At 48.1% G+C, this 18950-nt stretch overlaps 1 protein-coding gene across 3 annotated transcripts in view; it reads left to right on the top strand.

The window, feature by feature from the left end:
• Positions 1-18633, top strand: part of LOC148039893 (uvrB/uvrC motif-containing protein) — a 93454-nt gene extending 74821 nt beyond the window's left edge. For 2 of the 3 annotated variants that reach the window (XM_087695065.1, XM_087695064.1), the window contains 3 exons: positions 13903-13948; positions 18209-18249; positions 18330-18633. In XM_087695065.1, the coding sequence (XP_087551191.1) occupies positions 13903-13948; positions 18209-18249; positions 18330-18497 (255 nt within the window). In that variant the 3' untranslated portion in view covers positions 18498-18633. Of the gene's footprint in view, positions 1-13902; positions 13949-18208; positions 18250-18281 lie in introns of all 3 variants that reach the window. The other variant, XM_087695066.1, reaches the window with a different exon arrangement.
• The last annotated feature ends 317 nt before the right edge of the window (positions 18634-18950 follow it).

Raw genomic sequence — 18950 nt, forward strand, 5'->3', positions numbered from 1 at the left:
AGTCCTCAATGTCTATGCCCCCACTGAGGTTAGGGCACGCAGTAGGTTTTGGGTGGAGATTGCAGCAGGACTTCCAAAGGTGGACTCTTGGATTGTTGGAGGAGATTTCAACTACCTGGAGGCCTTGGAGGACCAGTAGGGTAGAGGCAGAAACCACTACGCATGGCTGGGGAGGAGCAAGAGGCATGGGAGGTCTTCCTACTGGCAATAGGAGCTCGCGATGCTTGGAGAGACCCAGCTTTCCACAGGAGGGAAAGGCCATTGGACTTCTCGTGGGGATATAGGTGGCTAGGCATAGTCTTGCTGGAGTGGTTGGAGAGGTTCTATGTGGGAGAGTGGGGATACTCTTGCGGAGGCCAGATAGGGCAGTTGGCTGGCACCACTCTGTTCGGATCACTGCCTGGTCCTCCTGACACTTGGTCCCCCAGCATCTTCCCTAGGTACACGATCATGTAGGATCCGAGACTTGATCTAGAGGAGAGAGGAGGTGAAGAGACAGATTGAGCAAATTTGGACTAGGGAGTGGAGTAGGAGGGACCGGATCGCAGAGGAGGTTGCAGAGGTCCTAGTCGAGTTGAGCAGTATCTGCTAGGAGGCAGCCCTACAAGCCAGGAGGAGAGAGCACTCTGGCAGGACCTAGCAGCCATGTAGAGATTATTACAGGAGACATCGGCGGATCCCATCCTCCATGCACAGGAGGTGTGCACACGAGCAACCATCGCCAGCCTAGAGGACAGGCGCTTGGAGTTCTCATTCCGCACCTCAGCAGCCTTCTAGGCACAGAAGGGGGATACGATGTGCAGGGAGTTCTTTCAGGCACACCAGCCCCGCACCTTAGGAGAGTAGATATGCAGCCTTTGAGACTAGTATGGGAGGATTCACTCTAGCCCAAACGAGGTGATGGAGGTTGCCACCGACTACTACAGATGCCTTTTCCAGCAGGAGACAGCCTAAGCCAGAGGACAGCGTTGCATAGAACAAGTCTGGGATCACATCCCGCCATCCCTTGTCTCAGAGGAGATGGGGCGCTCCCTCCTAGCCCCCTTCACAGAGAAGGAATTAGAGGAGACTTTCCATACACAGGACGAGCAGAAATGCCCGAGAGAGGATGGCCTCTCTAAGGCCTTCTTCACCACCTTCTGGGAGATAGTGAAGGACCCCATACTGCTAGCTTTCCAGGAGATTTTCAGTTCAAGTTGGATACCAGGGACTTTATTGGCAGGTCTTATCAGTCTCCTCCCCAAAGGGGGAGACTGGTTGGAGCTATCCCAGTGGAGACGATCACCCTGTTGCTAGTTGTCTATAAGGCACTGGCAAAGATGATTGGTAGGCGACTTCGCCTGTGCTCCTAGACATCATTCATGACACATAGACAGGCTTTTTGGGCTTCCCCCAAGCATGGATCTATGGGGTCTTTGCACTCTATAGATCGGCTACTAGTAGGTTCTCATAGGTAGAAGGAGAGGGGAGGAGTTTCGGCTGGAGAGATTGGTATGGCAAGGCTGCCCACTCGCCTTGTATCTATTCCTACTCTTTGCAGAGGCGATGTCTCACTTCCTCAGATCACGAGTGAGTGGGTTACGCGGCCTCCGACTTCCAGTGAGAGAGGAGACGGAGCTGTTAGAATCTGAGTATGCAGATGATAAAACACTTTACATAGAGGACGATGAGTTGATGCTGGAGAGAGTGAGACTAGCTCTCGAGGTGTTCTGTACTGCTGCAGGAGCAAAAATCAACTGGTGGAAGTCGGTTTGTTTCCTTACAGACCCGGACTCTAGTACAGAGTGGGGTGTCCACTTGGGATTTAGATGGATGTGCAGAGGGCAGACCGTTGGCTACCTAGGGTTCCAAGTGGGACTCGACATCACCCCTGCCCAGCAGTTTCTCCCAGTCCTCTACTCCATTCGGAGGAAGCTGACCTATTGGAGTATTGCTCGCCTCTCCCTAGCGGGCTAAGCCCTGGTGGTCAACCAAGTCCTCCTAGCGATGGCTTGGTATATCGCCTTATGTTGGTGCTTCTCCTCGTCCTATGTTACTCAGCTTCGCCCCCTAGTGCGGAATTTCCTCTAGGCCTCGGGTCGGACGGTTCCAAGGACTCTCGGGCGAAGGTGGCGTGGGCGACCATCATCCAGTATTGGTCAGAGGCAGGGCTTGGGATCATTGACGTAGAGTATCGGAGTATGGCCCTTTTGGGCAAGCTTGTAGTCCGCGGTCTCACACTAGGAGGGCAAACTTGGAAGGTCCTATTGCAGGAGGGTCTCTAGGAGTGCAGACTGAGGCTTGGTGGGGATTAGAGACCGTTCTTGAGATGGATCTTCACATTGGCCTAGATCACCCCGCCCCTAGATCCCCCTTTCTATGTAGCTTACTTCGTGTGTGGCAGGGCCTCCGTAAAGCCCTAATTCAGAGCCCCCCAGGTTGCCAAGAGGAGATAGACTGTCAGTTGGTGATCTAGAACCCCCAGGTCAGAGATAAGGAGGGGGTACAGATCGGCGAGCGCCCCCACATCTAGTGGGCTAGTTGTTGGGAGGCCGGTGTGGCTCGCACCATCAGGACTTGGCAGGAGGTGTAGAGGTTGGTGGATGAGGAGATGTTGCAGCGGGCATCTGGTTGCCAGAGAGGAGTCGAGTTGAGGAGAAGGGAGATCGACGTAGCAATACCTCAGGAGTGGCTTGGCCCCTCGGTATGAGAGCCGATAGACCTCAAGGAGGTATGGGCCGCTAAGTTTTCACCGACAGGTATCCCCCTATAGGTGGTAAGTAGAGCGGGCGGCACCCCGCATGGGATTTTCTTCACTATCCAGGAGGGGGGGCGTCTGGCCCTTGACAAAGGGCAGCAGGATGAGGGGATAACTGTCCTTTTGTGGAGGAGGATTCGGGTGGTGGGCATTCAGGGGAAGACATGGCGAGTGGACCCCTATGTTTTTTGGGAGGAGCTCCGGGAGTGGCGCCTTTGGATTTGGGAGGGCAGTCCACGTGATGAGCTGGAGTGGGATCCAGGAGAGTGAGTGGCTATGGTTGGCCACTGTGGTCGCCAATAAGCCACCGAGGTTCCTGGAGTACACAGCCAGGATTGACAGACACGTGCTGATGCAAGAGGACATGGACTGGGTGTCATTGCGTAGCAGGTACTGGGCGGAGCATAGCATCACGGATGCTTTCCGACGGACTTTTTGGTGCTGCCTATGGGACAATTGGAGGCCAAGGAGGGTATCATATTTCGTATGGCTGGTGGCACATGGAGGCTTGGCGGTAGGGAGTTGGTTAGCCCAGATGCAGAAGGATGGAGTGTGTAAATGCTGCACACAGCAGCTTTTGGAAACTCCAAAGCATTGCCTCTGGTGGTGTGAGGCAGCGCAACTAGTGTGGAGAGGAGCATGCCGCATCCTCCGCCGGACAGCACCCAGCCTTGGATGTATCTCATGGGGAGCTTTCTGCTAGGAGGCAGTTAGCCAAGGTCGCCACCTTCTGTATGAGGCTAGGATGCAGGACACGATCTTTCTTATTGAGGCTGGGTCGTGCGTAGTAGCTAGCTTGGAGGCTCTACCCATCCGCCAGGTACTGGAGCCCATAATAGAACGCTCTGAGGTGTGCGAGATCGTAGGGAGTCTCACTGGATGGCATATTTGAAGGCGCGGTGTCAGGGAGGTTTTTGGAGGATGAGACTTTCTATATAGGCGACTTTGACAGAGCTTTGGACCTCCATCATCCACTCCCTTCGCGGCCGATGGGACCAGGTGCAAGGCGAGTCTCGAGCTCATTAGGAGCTCCGTCTTCACTTCATGCGCACTTGGGGCTGTAAGGACTTGTTTTTCGTGATGCAAGCAAGCAGCCCTAAATGGTGATACACCCCCCCTCCATGGCTTCTTGCCCCCATCCCCCCTAGACCGCCCTGAGAGGCCTGTATATTTGATATTTCCATGACTCTGTATCAGCTCCGGCTAGTTTGTTGAGGAGGAGCACTTCTTTGTATTCAAGGTTTTTCTGAAGTAATATAATTAGCCACACTTTATTTGCAAAAAAAATAATATCAAATTTACCATAAAATGGAGGATAAGAGATAGATTATTGAAAAAGCTAATAAAGTTTGGTCAGTGCATGATAGTGCGGCTAAGTGGGGGGATCGCCTGCTTCACTTATGGAAGTCAAAACTTCCTTATCAAGGACAAGTTTTTCCTTGGAGGCTTCTCGTTGGGGGTCTCCCCATAGGCAACGTGGTGCGGGCCTGAAAGATATCCTAGGGGAGATGCATCTTTTGTACTACTTGTGATGAGAAACCGATTCATTTTTTATTTTCTTGTCCGGTTGCGAGACAGGTTTGGGACTTCATTTCTAGTGTGGGGACCTGGCTGACAGGTCAAAGAATCCCAGGGCATTTTTGGGTCCTTGGCAAGATGCCTTCTTTGGCCAGTCTGCAGTCTCATCATCCTTGGCTCTTTCACTTCATGCGATGGACTGCTCTTAAGCACATCTGGTGGACTAGAAATGCCTTTATATTTGATTCGGCCTCGAGTATCCATGGCCATGTGAGACGAGTGCGAGGCTTGCTATTATGATAGATTTCTTCTATGATTTCAGCTGGCCTCATTATTTGGAGAGGTGGTTGCTCCATGCATGGACATTGATTCTCCACCCCTGTTGTACCAGCTTCACGATCCCCTTCCTTTGCTCTTGTGGTTTGTTGTTTGATAGCTTTTTAGAGAGTTTTTGCTCATGCATTATGTTCTTTTGTTAGCCTTTTGGCTTCGTGACAGCTATTGCCATTTTGTCTGGTTGGCCTGAAGGCCTGATGTATTCCAGAAAGGCTATGATTGTGCTTGGTTGGGCAGAAGGCCTGATGTAAATATTTCTATACATACATTAACTCAAACTTCTTCACACAGACACAGAGAGAGAGAGAGAGAGAGAGAGAGAGAGAGAGAGAGAGAGAGAGAGAGAGAATGTACAAAATCTTTTCCAAAGTAATGGCGAATCGGCTTCATAAGCATCTCCCGGCCATTGTGCACCCTCTATAGTATGGTTTCCTTAAGGGCCGAAATATTCTGCACAATGTATTGAATGCTCAACTGGCAATTGATTATGCACGGCATTCTAATCAGGAGGTAGTACTGATTCAACTGGACCTGGAAAAGGCTTTTGACTATTTGGACTGGTCTTTCGTTGCTGAACTTATGTCTGCTATGGGTTTTGGTCCTCGGATGTCTTGTCTGATATACACCATTAGCGCTGCAGCATCTTCGCGAGTCATGCTGAACGGAGGTGTTACTGAGCCATTTGTCCTTGCCCGCTCTGTCAGACAAGGGTGCCCTTTGAGCCCTCTATTCTTTGCCCTTGCGACACACCCAGTTCTTTCGATGTTATCTCATATGGCAGCCTCTTCTCAGTTGGCCGGACTGTCGCTTCCTACAGGACAACACTTCATTAGCCAATCCCTGGCGGATGATACTTTTATGATTTTACGTGCGGACAAGGATAACCTTCGAAGAGCATTGGATGTTTGGGGCCTCTTTGGTTAGGCGTCCGGCCTTCGTATCAATGCGCTCAAATCAGCCATTCTCAGCTGCACGGAGTCGGAATTTGCAGTCCTTGGACTGGCAGGGTCTGGTTGTTCCTCGTGGCTCCATTGTTCGGCACCTTGCGTACCCTTTGGGTGTTGATGTTCCCCCAAAGCAGCTTCTGCAGTGGATTTCTCAGAAAATGGTGGCTAAGTTTACGTATTGGAAATCTCAAGCCTGGCCCTTCCATGTTCGCCTCAAAGTAGCCCAGACAATTATGTTGCCAATGCTCACATATTTCTTGCCATTGTTGCCCTGGACTACTACGACTCTGAATGCTCTTACTCAGTCTATTCGTTTCATGCTATGGAAGAAGGACTCATTGCATGCAGGTATTTCCTGGATCTCTTGGTCGCATGCGTGCACCCCCAAACGCATGGGTGGCGGCGCTATTTTAGATGCCCAAACTCACATGCAGGCACTCCGTTGGTCTCTTTTCCGCGCCATGTGCTGGGATCATCATCCATGGGTCCATATAGCCCGTTATTTTCTTGAGGGCCATGGGCTTTTGCATGGCAATACCCAAATCCGGAGTTCTTGGTGGCATGTTCTTAATGCTGATTCGCGGTTCTCCAGTTCTTCTTCGTCGCTGCTTACTCATTTGGTATGTTCCTGGAAACAGGTCCTCCAGAAGGCTCAGTGGCATCCAGCGGAGGATCGCTTAGCTACTAACTCTTTTCAATTGGAATTGCTGGCAGTCTCGCGTTTACTTGCATGGAAAGGTAAACATGAGCTTAGACCACAATTCAACCGGATGGCCCGTTTGGGCTTGTCTTCAGTTGCGGATGCCACCCTTGCCAGTCGCAATGTGCTTATATCTTTTCGTACAGCTAGGAGGCTTTTCAGGATCCCTCGTGGATATAGGCCTTTATGGGAACAGCTTTTGCAGCTGCTCCAGAGCCGACAACCCTTTCCTGCCCTTGCTTCGGATCATCCCTGGCAGGATTGGGACCTACAAGGCCGGCTGACTTTAAGCAAAGCTTCTGCTAACCAAGTGTATCATATTCTGATTAAAGATCATCAATGGCTAGTTACTAAAGCGAATGCTTTATGGGGATTACGTAAATCCCGGTCATGGTGGAGGGCAACTGTGATGGAGGGCTGGTTGAACAAGACACCCTTCAAATGTAAAGTCTTTCTTTGGAGAGTGATGATTGGTGGTCTTCCGCTTGCTTCGGCTCTTTCCAAGCGACGAATCTCCAATGGCAACTGTTTCTTTTGCACCACTGCTGTGGAATCCGCCCGTCACCGATTTATTTCTTGCCCCATCGCAAAGAAAGTCTAGTTATTTTTGTCGGCTGTTTGGCATGGAGTGGTTGGTTTCACCCTGCGCCCCTTTGATTGGGTTTTCGGCCAGCCCAAATACCCCACTCCTGCACAGCCACATATGAAGCTCATGTACCACTTTCTTTGATATTGGGGCTGTTGGCATAACTGGACCATTCGGAATGCTTTTCTTTTTGACTCCGTCTATAATGTTCAGCGGCATATTGCGAGGCTTAAGGGCCTCTTGTATTGGCAGTTGGATCTTCTCCAGCATTCTGATTTGCTCTCGAGGGAGGACTTACGTCCCTGGCATATGGCAATTTCCTCTGCATCTTTGCCATGACGTTGTAACTTGTAGTACTTAGAACCTCTTCACATGATGGCTTAGACTGTCGTCATGTATCTTGTAATCAAGTAATCTTGTACTTTTTTCGTAATTAATACAATTACCTTTTACGAAAGAGAGAGAGAGAGAGAGAGAGAGAGAGAGAGAGAGAGAGAGAGAGAGAGAGAGAGAGAGAGAGAGAGAGAGAGAGAGAGAGAGAGAGAGAGAGAGAGAGAGAGAGAGAGAGAGAGAGAGAGAGAGAGAGAGAGAGAGAGAGAGAGAGAGAGAGAGAGAGAGAGAGAGAGAGAGAGAGAGAGAGAGAGAGAGAGAGGATCGCGATGGCGGGGAGCTCGATCGTGCTGGCACCGCCTGTTTTCGTCGACTTGCAGAAGGTCGTCTGACCTGTCCCGTTCCGCCCTCTGCTTCCTCCTGGGCCCTGCGAGTCCGTCTGGCCCTGCGCTTGCGAGTCCGTCTGGTCCTCCTGCGTCCGTCTGGCCCTGCGTGCGCCCGTTTGGCCCTCTTGCGCCCGTCTGGCCCTCCTGCCGCCGCCCCTTTGACTTGCGGGCTTGGCGCCGCCCTGCGCGCCGCCCTGCCCTCTCGCCTGTCGCTACCCCCTGCGCCTCCTTCGTCGCCCTCCTGCGCGCCTTTCGTCTTTGACCCGCCTGCGTGCTGCGCCGCCCTGCCCTGTGATTTCTTCGCCATCCTGCCCTGCGCGCCGCCTGGCCCCTTCTCCCAGGGCAGCGCAGGCTTGACTGGATCCTGCGCGAAGCTGGGGACCAGCAATCCGTCCCTGCGCAGGATCGACCTCACCTAACCTAGCTCGCCCTCTGCTAGGACGCGTGTGAAGACAGCAGTATGGCTGGCCTGGATTTGGATTTTCTTGACCAGATGGTGGCAGCCCTTGGCCCTGATTCCGATGCAGAGGAGCCGGAAGATATGGTGCCATGCACGGAGGAGTTGCCGCCGAGTTCTGAACTGCCGCCTGCCGGCAAACTCTCCAAGCATACGCCTGATGAGCCAATGTGTCTTTCGGAACGCTCCTATGCGCAAGTGGCCTCTAATCCTGTGGATTCGCAGGAAATTGACTGGGAGCATTTGCTGGACTTCGCCAATACTCTGCTCGGCGATTATGTCCAGCATAATACCGAATCTTTTTCTGTTGCGGGAACGGATGATGTGCTGGAAGCCACGGTGGACCCCAAATCAGTCTTGCGATCCTTCTCGGTGTTCTATGACCGTGCAGTTATACTTTTCTTCACTGGCAGGATCCCAGTGCTTTCGCATATTCGCCAGTGGTTGCACTATCTATTGCAAGGGGAGTCTGTTGAGGAGATCTTCCTTGGACCTCGCGGCTTTTATGAGGTCCTGCTGAAATCGGAAACGCATCGCGCTGAGCTCCTGTCCAAGTTGCCGCTATTCTTTGATCGCCGCTTGGTCCATGTTGTGCCATGGCGCCCCATGGCCGACTTCCAGCGTCTGCTTCAACGCGAATGCCCGGTGTGGGTGGAGGTGGAAAACTGTCCGGCAGTCTATTGGCCCATGTTGAAGGATGCGATGGCAGTTGTGGGAACAGTGCTGGTTCCCCCAAGCCTCAGGGCAATGAACCGCAACTGTTTATGCATGCTATGGGACACGACCAGGAAAAGGCCCGCGTGGCTTCGTCTCAATTGTTTGGGCATGCACCCTTTGTATTTTCGCTTAAAATGGGGCAACTTTGCGGGCCACTGCTTTCCATGTGGTAAATTGGAGCATTTCATGGCCGAATGCCCTGAAAAGCAATCGTCTTCGGAGGATGCGCAGGTTGTGCTGCCCAAGGACAACATGGTGCTTGATGCCACGCCCCAGGAAGCCCTTCAGTCTCCTCATGTCATGGATAAAGGCAAACAACAGGTCCTGAGTGTGGATTCCCGTCGCACTGATTGGATTGAGGCACGTCCCAAAAAAGGTAAAAAGTTGGATGCAAGCCTGGCGGATCCTGGGCCTCCTGCTTCCCAGGATTCCGTGCGCACGTATACGCGCCGGAAAGAAATGGCCACTTCACAGTAGGCTGCGCGTCCTACGGCCCCGTCTGCCCCCCGTAATCAGTCTCCAAGGAGAGCATATACCGACGGCCCCAAAGGCCCACCTGCCAAGCTGGCGTTCGATGCCAAAGGAAATGTTATTACACCTTGGGATCGGCGTTATCCCCGCCCCTCTCCCAAGGCAGTGGATTTCCCTTCTACCTTCAAAGCAGGTCGCCAGAATTCTTTTGCAGTATTGGCTGATTTTCTGGATGAGGGTGTCCTGGATGCTCTCGCGGAAAAGGTGAAATCGAGGCAGCAGGCGCCTCGTTCCTGACTTTCTTCTGTGAGGATACATGAAGATAGCCACGTGGAATGTGCGAGGCATTTGCTCTCGCCATAAGCAACATGCCATGTGGACCGTCTTGCATGAGAACTAGTGGGATGTATTGTGTGCAGTTGAGCACAAAAGTCACGGTGAAGCAGGAAAAGTGATGGATTGTCATGGATTCCGTCTGTTTTATGCAGGGACCCATGCTACGCACTATTCGGGCGTGCTGATGATTGTCCATGAGAAATATCAACCTGTCCTTGTTAAAAATGATGTGTAGGGCCGCTTTTTGGTGATCGAAGTCTTATTTGAAGGAGAGATTTTATGGCTGTTGGGCCTCTATGCTCCGAATGATCCCGCATCCCGACGGGATCTTTGGTCCACTTTGCAGGGCTCCATGTCACTCGGCCGAAGGGGGTTTTTGATGGGAGATTTCAATATGTGTGTTGACTCTTCTCAGTCCACTTCAGGGCATTCGGTAATGGATACGCCGGAAAGCCGGGTGTGGAGTTCCTTTGCTTTGCACGTACTCAAGTAAGATCTTTGGTCGTGGCTTCACTCTTCTTTTTCAGGGTTTTTTTTCATTCCGCACAATATGCAACTACCTGGTCGCGACTGGTCAGAATGTATATCATGCAGGGCGATGATTTTCTTCCCGAGATGCTGGAAATGAAGGTTTTGCGGCAATATGCGTTGTCGGATCATTTCCCCCTCCAGCTTGAGATGCGGGCATACTCTATTGCACCTTTTGTGCAATTGCTGGATAGGCTCCCTCTACGTTTCAACTCCTCTTATTTGAAGCATTCAATTTTCCAGGGCTATATGCAGCAGCTGATTGAGAGGTTCTTATTGGACTTCGCCTCTGAGGGCTTGCCTTCATTTGCACGGCTGCTCTCTAATGTGTAGCGGGTTGCTCGCCAGTATGGGATCCATCATGCCTCGCTTTGCCGCCGACGTCGACATGCAGCAGAAGACTTATTGGCTTTGGTCCGTTCCTTGCTTCTGGATTCCCCTGATGATGATTTTCTGCTGTCTCTGGAGAGGCGGTTGGCCCATCTTATTCAAGTGTTTCAGTTGAAATCTTATCAACAGGCCAAGCTGCACAACTTGACGGACACATTGCAAGATAGCGCCTGCCAGTCTCATAAGTTCTTTCGCGCCTTGCATGCGTCTCCGGCTCGCGAAAATATGACCAGACTCCAGGATTTGGAAGGTCGCATGGTCATGGATCCGCTGACCATTGTCACTATGTGCAGAAACTATTTTATGGAACTTCTTGGTTCTTCTTCCTCGCCTTCTAGCCAGGTTACGCATGCCCGCTCGGTCTTCTATCATCTGGTCCGCCAGCAGGTTCCAGTTGATATGCAAGCCACGTTGGAGACCGATATTTGCGAGGAAGAGGTTATGGACGTCTTGTTGCACCTGCCGAAGGATAAAAGTCTTGGCTGGGATGGTCTCACGAATGAATTCTTTCAGACCTCGGCCACGCAGTTGGTGAAGCCATTGGTGGCCATGTTTTAGCAGGTGTGGAAAACGGGGGTCATGCCCTCCTCATGGAAAGAAGGCCTTATCAAACTAATTCCAAAGGTCCCTTCGCCGTCAAAGTTGCAACACTAGAGACCAATCTCTTTGATGGGCTCCATGTATAAAATCTACTCCAAAGTGCTGGCGAATCAGCTTCACAAGCACCTTCCAGCTATTGTGCATCCTCTCCAATATGGTTTCATTAAGGGCCGCAACATTCTGCATAATATCTTAAATGTGTAAATGGCTATTGACTATGCGCGGCACTCCGGTCAGGAAGTGGTATTGATTCAATTGGACTTGGAAAAGGCGTTTGATTATGTGGACTGGTCTTTCATTGCAGACCTCATGTCGGCTATGGGCTTTGGTACCCGAATGTCCCGATTGATCTACACCATTAGTGCTGAGGCTTCCTCCAGAGTTATGCTTAATGGTGGGGTTACAGAGCCATTTGTCCTTGCACGCTCGGTCAGACAGGGTTGTCCTTTGAGCCCTCTCTTCTTTGCCCTGGCGACTCACCCGGTCCTTTCAATGTTATCCTCCATGGCAGCCTCTGCTCAGCTGGCCGGGCTGTCTCTTCCGTTGGGTCAACACTTCGTTAGCCAATCTTTGGCTGATGACACCTTTATGATTTTGCAGGCGGACAGGGACAACATTCGAAGGGCATTAGATGTTTGGACACTCTTTGGTCAGGCCTCTGGGCTTCGCATCGATGCCCTTAAGTCAGCCATTCTCAGTTGTACGGAGACTGATTTACAGTCCCTAGGCTGGCAAGGCCAGGTGGTTTCCGGTGGCTCCATTGTCAGGCATCTTGGATACCCATTGGGGGTGGATATACGGCCAAAAGACCTGCTGGAGTGGATTTCACAAAAACTGGCGGCGAAGTTTATGTACTGGAAGTCGCAAGCGTGGCCATTCCATGTCCGCCTCAAAGTGGCCCAGACAATCATGCTACCAATGCTAACGTATTTCCTGCCTTTGTTGCCATGGACGCCTACTACTTTGAAGGCCCTCACTCATCCCATCTGTTTCATGCTGTGGAAGAAGGATTCACTGCAGGCCGGCATTTCGTGGATTTCATGGTCACATGCATGTACCCCTAAGCGCATGGGTGGTGGAGCTATTTTGGATGCACACACTCATATGTTAGCTCTCCGTTGGTCCCTTTTCCGTGCCATGTGTGTGGATCATCACCCATGGACCATCATAGCCCGTTATTTTCTTGAGGACAGCGGGCTCCGCCATGGCAACACACGGCTTCGGGCCTCCTGGTGGCATGTCCTTAATGCTGACTCTCGTGTTTCCTGTCCCTCTTCCTCTTTGTTACTGCACTTGGTCGGCTCTTGGAAAGTGGTGCTCCAAAAGGCCCGTTGGCACCCAGTAGGGGACCGCTTGCAGACTAACTCCTTTCAGCTGGAATTGTTGGCAGTATCGAGACTCCTTTCATGGGAAGATAAACATAAGCTCAGACCAAGATTTAATCGCATGGCCCGTTTAGGTGTGACGTCGGTTGCGGATGCTACCCTTGCCACTCGCAATGTCCTCGTATCGTTTCGGACTGCTTGGCGACTCTTCAAGATCCCGCGTGGATACCGTGATTTATGGGAGCAGCTTTCGTCGGAGCTTCAGGGTAGGCAACCCTTTCCTGCCTTGGCTGTGGATCGCCCTTGGCAAGACTGGGACCTTGCAGGCCGCCTGAGTCTGGAAAAGGCCTCTACTAATCAGGTGTATCATCTTCTTGTTCAAGATCACCAATGGCTGGGAGAGAAAGCTAATACTATTTGGGGATTGCGGAAATCGCTGTCATGGTGGCAGAAAACGCTTATGGAGGGCTGGCTAAATAAGACACCTTTCAAATGCAAGGTTTTTCTTTGGCGGGTCATGATTGGTGGTCTTCCTCTGGCCTCGGCCCTTGCCAAGCGTCGCATCTCGAATGGCAATTGTTTCTTCTGTACCACACCGGCGGAATCAGCCCGACATCGTTTTCTCTCTTGCCCGCTCGCCAAGAATATCTGGTCACTCTTGTCGCACATTTGGCGCGCGGTGGTGGGGTCCTCGCTAACTCCTTTCGACTGGGTTTTTGTGCGCCCGAAGTATCCCGCACCGCCACAGTTGCATGAGAAGATCTTATTTCACTTTTTCAGATATTGGGGATGCTGGCACATTTGGACCACGCGCAATGCTTTTCTCTTTGATTCGGCCTCGAATGTACCGCGACATATTGCCAGGCTTAAAGGGCTCTTGCATTGGCAGCTAGATCTCATCCGACACTCCGAGTTGCTCCCTCGGGAGGATTTGCATCCGTGGCATATGGCAATTGTCTCTGGGTCGTTGCCATGATTGGTGTAACCTTTTCAGTGCATTACTACGGGGCTTCCCCACACGTTGGCCTACGGCCCTCGTGTATCTTGTAATCAGAAAAAAGAGAAAGAGAAAGAAAGAGAAAACCTCTTCACATGATGGCCTTGTGTCATCATGTATCTTGTAATCCAGTAATCTTGTATTTTTTTCGTAATTAATACAATTACCTTTTACGAAAAAAAAGAAAAAAAGAAAAAAAGAGAGAGAGAGATAGAGAGAGAGAGAGAGAGAGATCAGCTGAATAATTCCATGTAGGATGATTTGTGCCCCAACAAATTGTTCAAGTCTTACATTGAGGTCTCTCATTATTATAAATCAGCCACTTGGTGATCACCAAACTATTATTGACATGGCTTGATAGCTTTTACAAGATCTTTGTTTGTCAGTGCATGCCTGTAATCATTATATGCTGTTTGCCTTTGATAAACAAGCAAGTGATTTTAAATCTCTTTACACCATTGAAAGGATGAGTATTCAATTTATGATGATTATTATGTCTTAAAGAGAGGTTTAATAGGTTGCCAAATTTTGATTCTTCTAGGTCTTAGTAGACATGAAGGCAGACCCGGACTTATTAGTCACTTATGGTATGCATTTTTTGTTGATTTCTGTAAATGAAGATTTTGTCAATGCTTATGTTCACTTAGTAGGGTATTAAGCATTTTTTAATTCTCCTAAAAGTAATGTGTTTACTTTCTTTTTAAATTTGCATTTGCAAACTTGGAGTAAACGTTTTGTTCACTGTAAATCAAACTTCTGCTGAGTTTATACAATCACGATTCACAATGAGGCCATCTAGAATGAAATATGATGTTCATCCAAGTAGGGGTATTGTCTGCTGAATTGTCCCTTTATGGATAGAAGAGAATAATACATCACAATCCAAGAGTTTGTGACAAGGTTTCCCATTTGCTTTTGTAGAGTTAGAGATTGGTGAACCCCTTACATGGCCATGAGAATCAGAAATCTGAATGCCACTGCATATGCTGTCAATAATGTATGTAACAAAGATTGGGAACCATGAAAAGATTGAACACATCTTCCTTTCCAAGACTGCTATATGTAATGCAGATAATATTCTAAGACTGTACGACTTTGTTGGAACACCTGAAGCCCTCTCACACACTCTCAAAGAGGAGGGAAAACAGAACCAGGGAATGATATGGCTGAGACGAACAGGTAATACATAACCCCAACAGGTGATATGCATGAGGAGAAGAGAGGGGGCAGCAGAACAGTGAGAATATCTGATAACATGATATGTATGCCACAATGATGATGATAATGACAGGAGGCTAAAATCAGACAACTGCCTTTTCGTCTGGTACTTCAGAGACCAAGGGCTACATGTCAAAGGAAAATAACAAAGGTCAACTCTTTTCAGGGAGTTGCTGTGCTGCAATATTATTCAGACAAGACATGCATCAAAGATGTTATTGTCTAGGATGACTGAGCCATCATAAAGAATGAGCACATACTTCCCTGTCCTCAAAGTGGAATCCATCTTTAAATTGTGCTTTAATGTCTGCAGAGTCCACTTTGCAACGTTGGGCAAGGTAATGAGCACATTTTTCATGCATCACCCTGTTGCTGAGGTATATTGACATCTTTCATCAAATTCATTTGTGATCAATCATTGTGTTAGCCAGAATTGTCTATGTGAATGTCAACATTGGCCATCAGTGATGTCAAGGATATAAAGGGAAGGGAAGAGAAAGGCGATTGTAAAATGGAAAATTAAGGCTTTGTTTAAAATCTGGGATTAAGGTTGAAAACCCTAGTAAAAAGAAGAGAGAGAAGTGACCGAGAGTGAGGAGGAGATGTTGAGGATAGAGAAGGCAAGGTTGCTTGAGAAGCCAGGTTCAAACCCCAGGGATGAACTGCTGAATTTCAAGCTCTTCCTGTGTAGGGTGCTGTGATGGTGTCTAATAAAACTGTTACACATTAAAAAAAAGAAGAGGAAATGATGTACCCGCCTGTTTGGAAACTTGTGGATGACATACAAACTTGATGACAGGGGGTTGTAACGAGATTGGATGGAATGATAGTGTGATTGACTGTTCATCACGTGGCAGAGCAGTGAACTATGAGAGCACAGGTTGTTGCATGGAGGGGATCTATCTGTGTATAGGTGTGCCTCTGTGACAAATCATGGATCTGATGCAAGCATGGATTGACAATATTGAAAACAGAGATTCCACAAAAATGTACGTAGAGAGAACATCTCCAGCCACATGCCATCGGTCACATGCTTGATAGAGAGTCTCTCTTTTAGATTTAGCAAGTTTGTTTAGCTCTTTGGATCTTTCCCAGTCAGACTGCCTTATGCTACTTGCCAAAAGGCTAAAGAGGTTGATAGAGATAATGCAAAACCGGTCGAGGGAAACCGTAAGCAAGGGGATAAGGGGACGCAAGTCCTGAATCCTAGCGTGGAAGGGGGACCTTTAAGGCCTAACAGAAAATTCGATCCTAAGAAGGATGAGGAAGTGCCAAGAAAGAAGGCAAGAGCTAAAAAAGAAGCACCAAAGCCGGTCTCGAGACCAAAAGAAAGAATGGTCTGGCGAGAAAAGAGAGAGTTGGCTACCTATCATGATTTTGATTTAGCAAGTTCTCTTTGCGAAGTCAAACCAGATGTAAACCTCTTACATTTGATTAAATTATCTCCAGGAGTACGCAAGGAATTCAAGAAGATCCTGTGTATTGGGTATCTTGGGTGTGCTTTTGGATTGGAGGATATGGAAACTCCACAACCTAGCTACCTTTGAGTCTAGTGTTCCTGATGGCTATACTTACTTTAAAAGATCTTTGTGCCAATCTCTTGTTGACAGCCTTGTACACTAAAGAGTTCGATAGATCTCATGAGATATGATCTTTTCCATGTGTGCTTTTGAACTTTCTTAGGCTGCACTCACCCAGAGTATTCTACCACTTTTTCAGTAATAGAATACACAATTTAAAATAAGTTTGTGCATGTGCATGTGTGTGTCTGTGAACCTATATGTGTATGTGTGTGTCGAAATGGAATTCTCTTGGATGGGATGGCCTTACAATAGAAATTTACCTAGCATTTAAGGATGCTTTGCAAGACACTTGGCTGTTTATCATCCATCATGGTTGGCATTCAAGGCAGCTAACGTCTCCTTTGGAAACTGAATGCAACTATTGTCTCTATTGGTTAAGTTGATTCCTAAAAGCAGTTTTGTGAAACACTTGTGAATTGTGTTCCGATACCTTGATGCCGATTGCTTGTAAAATTGTTACACTTACTAACTGCGTTCCAATACCTTGATGCGGTTGCTTACAAAATCATGACAAAACTGATTGTTGAGAGGCTCAAGGGAGTTTGTTCTCATTTGTATCATGTCCAGTAAGGCTTTGTTCCCAGAAGACCAATCATTAACAGCTTGGCAATGTAGGTTTTGCTATTGAATGTAGTAACCACACAAATTAGGATGTCTTGTTGCTCCAGGTTGATGTGTAGAAAGTTTGTAATTCTATGCATTGGGATCTCCCTCATATGATGCTACTACAGCTGTTCTAGCATAAGGGGGTTGAGGTATCTTGGTCCTTGTCAAGCAATGATGGCTTGTATTTGTCGATGTGGTGAGGATGGCTGGTTGTTGCCAATGTCTCACTTCAGAGAGGGACATGACTTACTCCAAGGTGATCCCTTACGAGGATGAACTACCTGGCTTTGGGGAGGTGGACACTGGTGTGGGAGGAGCCTTGGTTATCACCCTCTATCTAGGTGGATCTGTTTGTCTGTCTCTTAAGAGTGTCTCCTTGTGCTGTCAGAGCTTGAGAAAGAATGACCCTAGGCACCTTTGATGCTTGTACTCCATGACTCTGTGTAATCTTGCTAGACCCTCTCTAAACAGGTATTGGTATCTCCCTCTTATCTCATAGTAGACAGTGAAACCTCATATGTGATGCTTCTCTAACTCTTACCTCTATTCCACTTAACTGGCAGATCTGATCATCTTGCATGAGAACCTCATATCATCTTGTCTCCAACTTGGAGATCTGGTCCTCTGGCATGATGCCTTTGTATCACTTTGTCTCCGTTTATAGCTGATGTGATGAAATACAAATCTGACCAATGGTGCACCGAAGGCTATGTGAGAGGTGTTTATCCATGTATGATGGGCCTGCTGTAATGAGTCCTTCCTCAAAGAGGTGCAAGAGGTGTGTCTGATAAGAGTGCTATCTTTGTGGCTAGTTGCTATATGGGGCTCACCCAACTCCTCTTTGTGTTCAATCTCACAATGACCATCCTAATCACTCTGTTAATGTCTTGACAATATAGTCTTTCAACTTTACATCTTTATTATGCCAATGTACATGACTCTTTTGTGGGAGTGGCCAACCTATGAGATTTTCTTTTCTATTCCCTTTGAGTTCAGTTGCCTTAGTTTTTAAACTGAAATGAGTTTATTAGAAGCTTCATTTCTTGAAATAAGAACCTAAAAACCTCTCCAAATAAAACAAGGCTTTTCTTGTGACCAGTACAAAATGCAACTTAACGCATCCCAATGTGCCAATAGATTGAATAGCACAAGAGAAAGATATTTTGGTAAAGGTGATACATATGGCTATCTAGATTATCCATTACACATGGAAGATTGTGAAACCAGATTTTATTTGACAAGGTGTCTATGAAGAGTGTCACACGATGCACTAAACTAAAGAAAGAAAAGAGGCTTACAATTTGGAAGTTCAAACTTGCATGATAAGGATTAGATTAGAAGGCTTGTGGTGTGGATCTACTATTAAATAAGAATGTTGAAATGCTATTTAGATTAGAAGGCTTCTGGTGCTCATTTCTCTTGTAATGAATGGTGTTGCAGTGTCTGAAGAGAATCTAACTGTTCCTCAAGAATCTGACAAGGTAAGCATACTTCTCATCTTTGTATCATGCAGAAAAGGATGTAGAACTCAGAAACATGTGCATGAATTGGGCGAATGTAGGATCGGTTGGAGCATCCTTATGTTGCCTTCCTCTTCTATGGAATGGACTCTGCTGGTGACTATATCCCAATCAAGCAACTACGAGACAAGTATGGTAAACCAAGACATGAATTGCCGTGGGAAGAGGATGAAAATGATGACTCAAGCAATAGTGGAATGAAGCCTTAAGCTACCTTGCTGTGGGAACATTTTTGTGCATCACAGATGTGTTAACAATTTTTGGAACGCATGGTAGGGCTTTGTATTATTAAGAACCTTTTAATGTGAGTAAAGTCCTAACAAAAGTCAAGCATAGTTAGTGAAATATGTGCAAATACATTTACTAGTTGGAGTGTTGGTGGGTTTCAAAGCACCAAAATAGATATGGGCTCCAGTCATGCTGGGCAAGGCTATGCAATCCCAACATTTAATTGTTTTCAAGTGTAAGAAGTGGAATTTCATGGAGTCTCTACGAACAATGATATATCAACAAAAAGCCTTTTAGTTGTGGAATTGTAAGCAAGGATACACATGTTCCTGTATGTCTAGGGATGTATTGATGATTCGATGCAAGCGGCAATAACGACATGACTGTCGCAGGCTCCTCATGACTCAATTTGTTTGCTTGTGCAGATCTTGAGA

The sequence above is a fragment of the Lygodium microphyllum genome, chromosome 2 (genome assembly GCF_053477565.2).
Source record: "Lygodium microphyllum isolate KBCC chromosome 2, Lygodium_microphyllum_v1.1.10, whole genome shotgun sequence".
Taxonomy (NCBI): domain Eukaryota; kingdom Viridiplantae; phylum Streptophyta; class Polypodiopsida; order Schizaeales; family Lygodiaceae; genus Lygodium; species Lygodium microphyllum.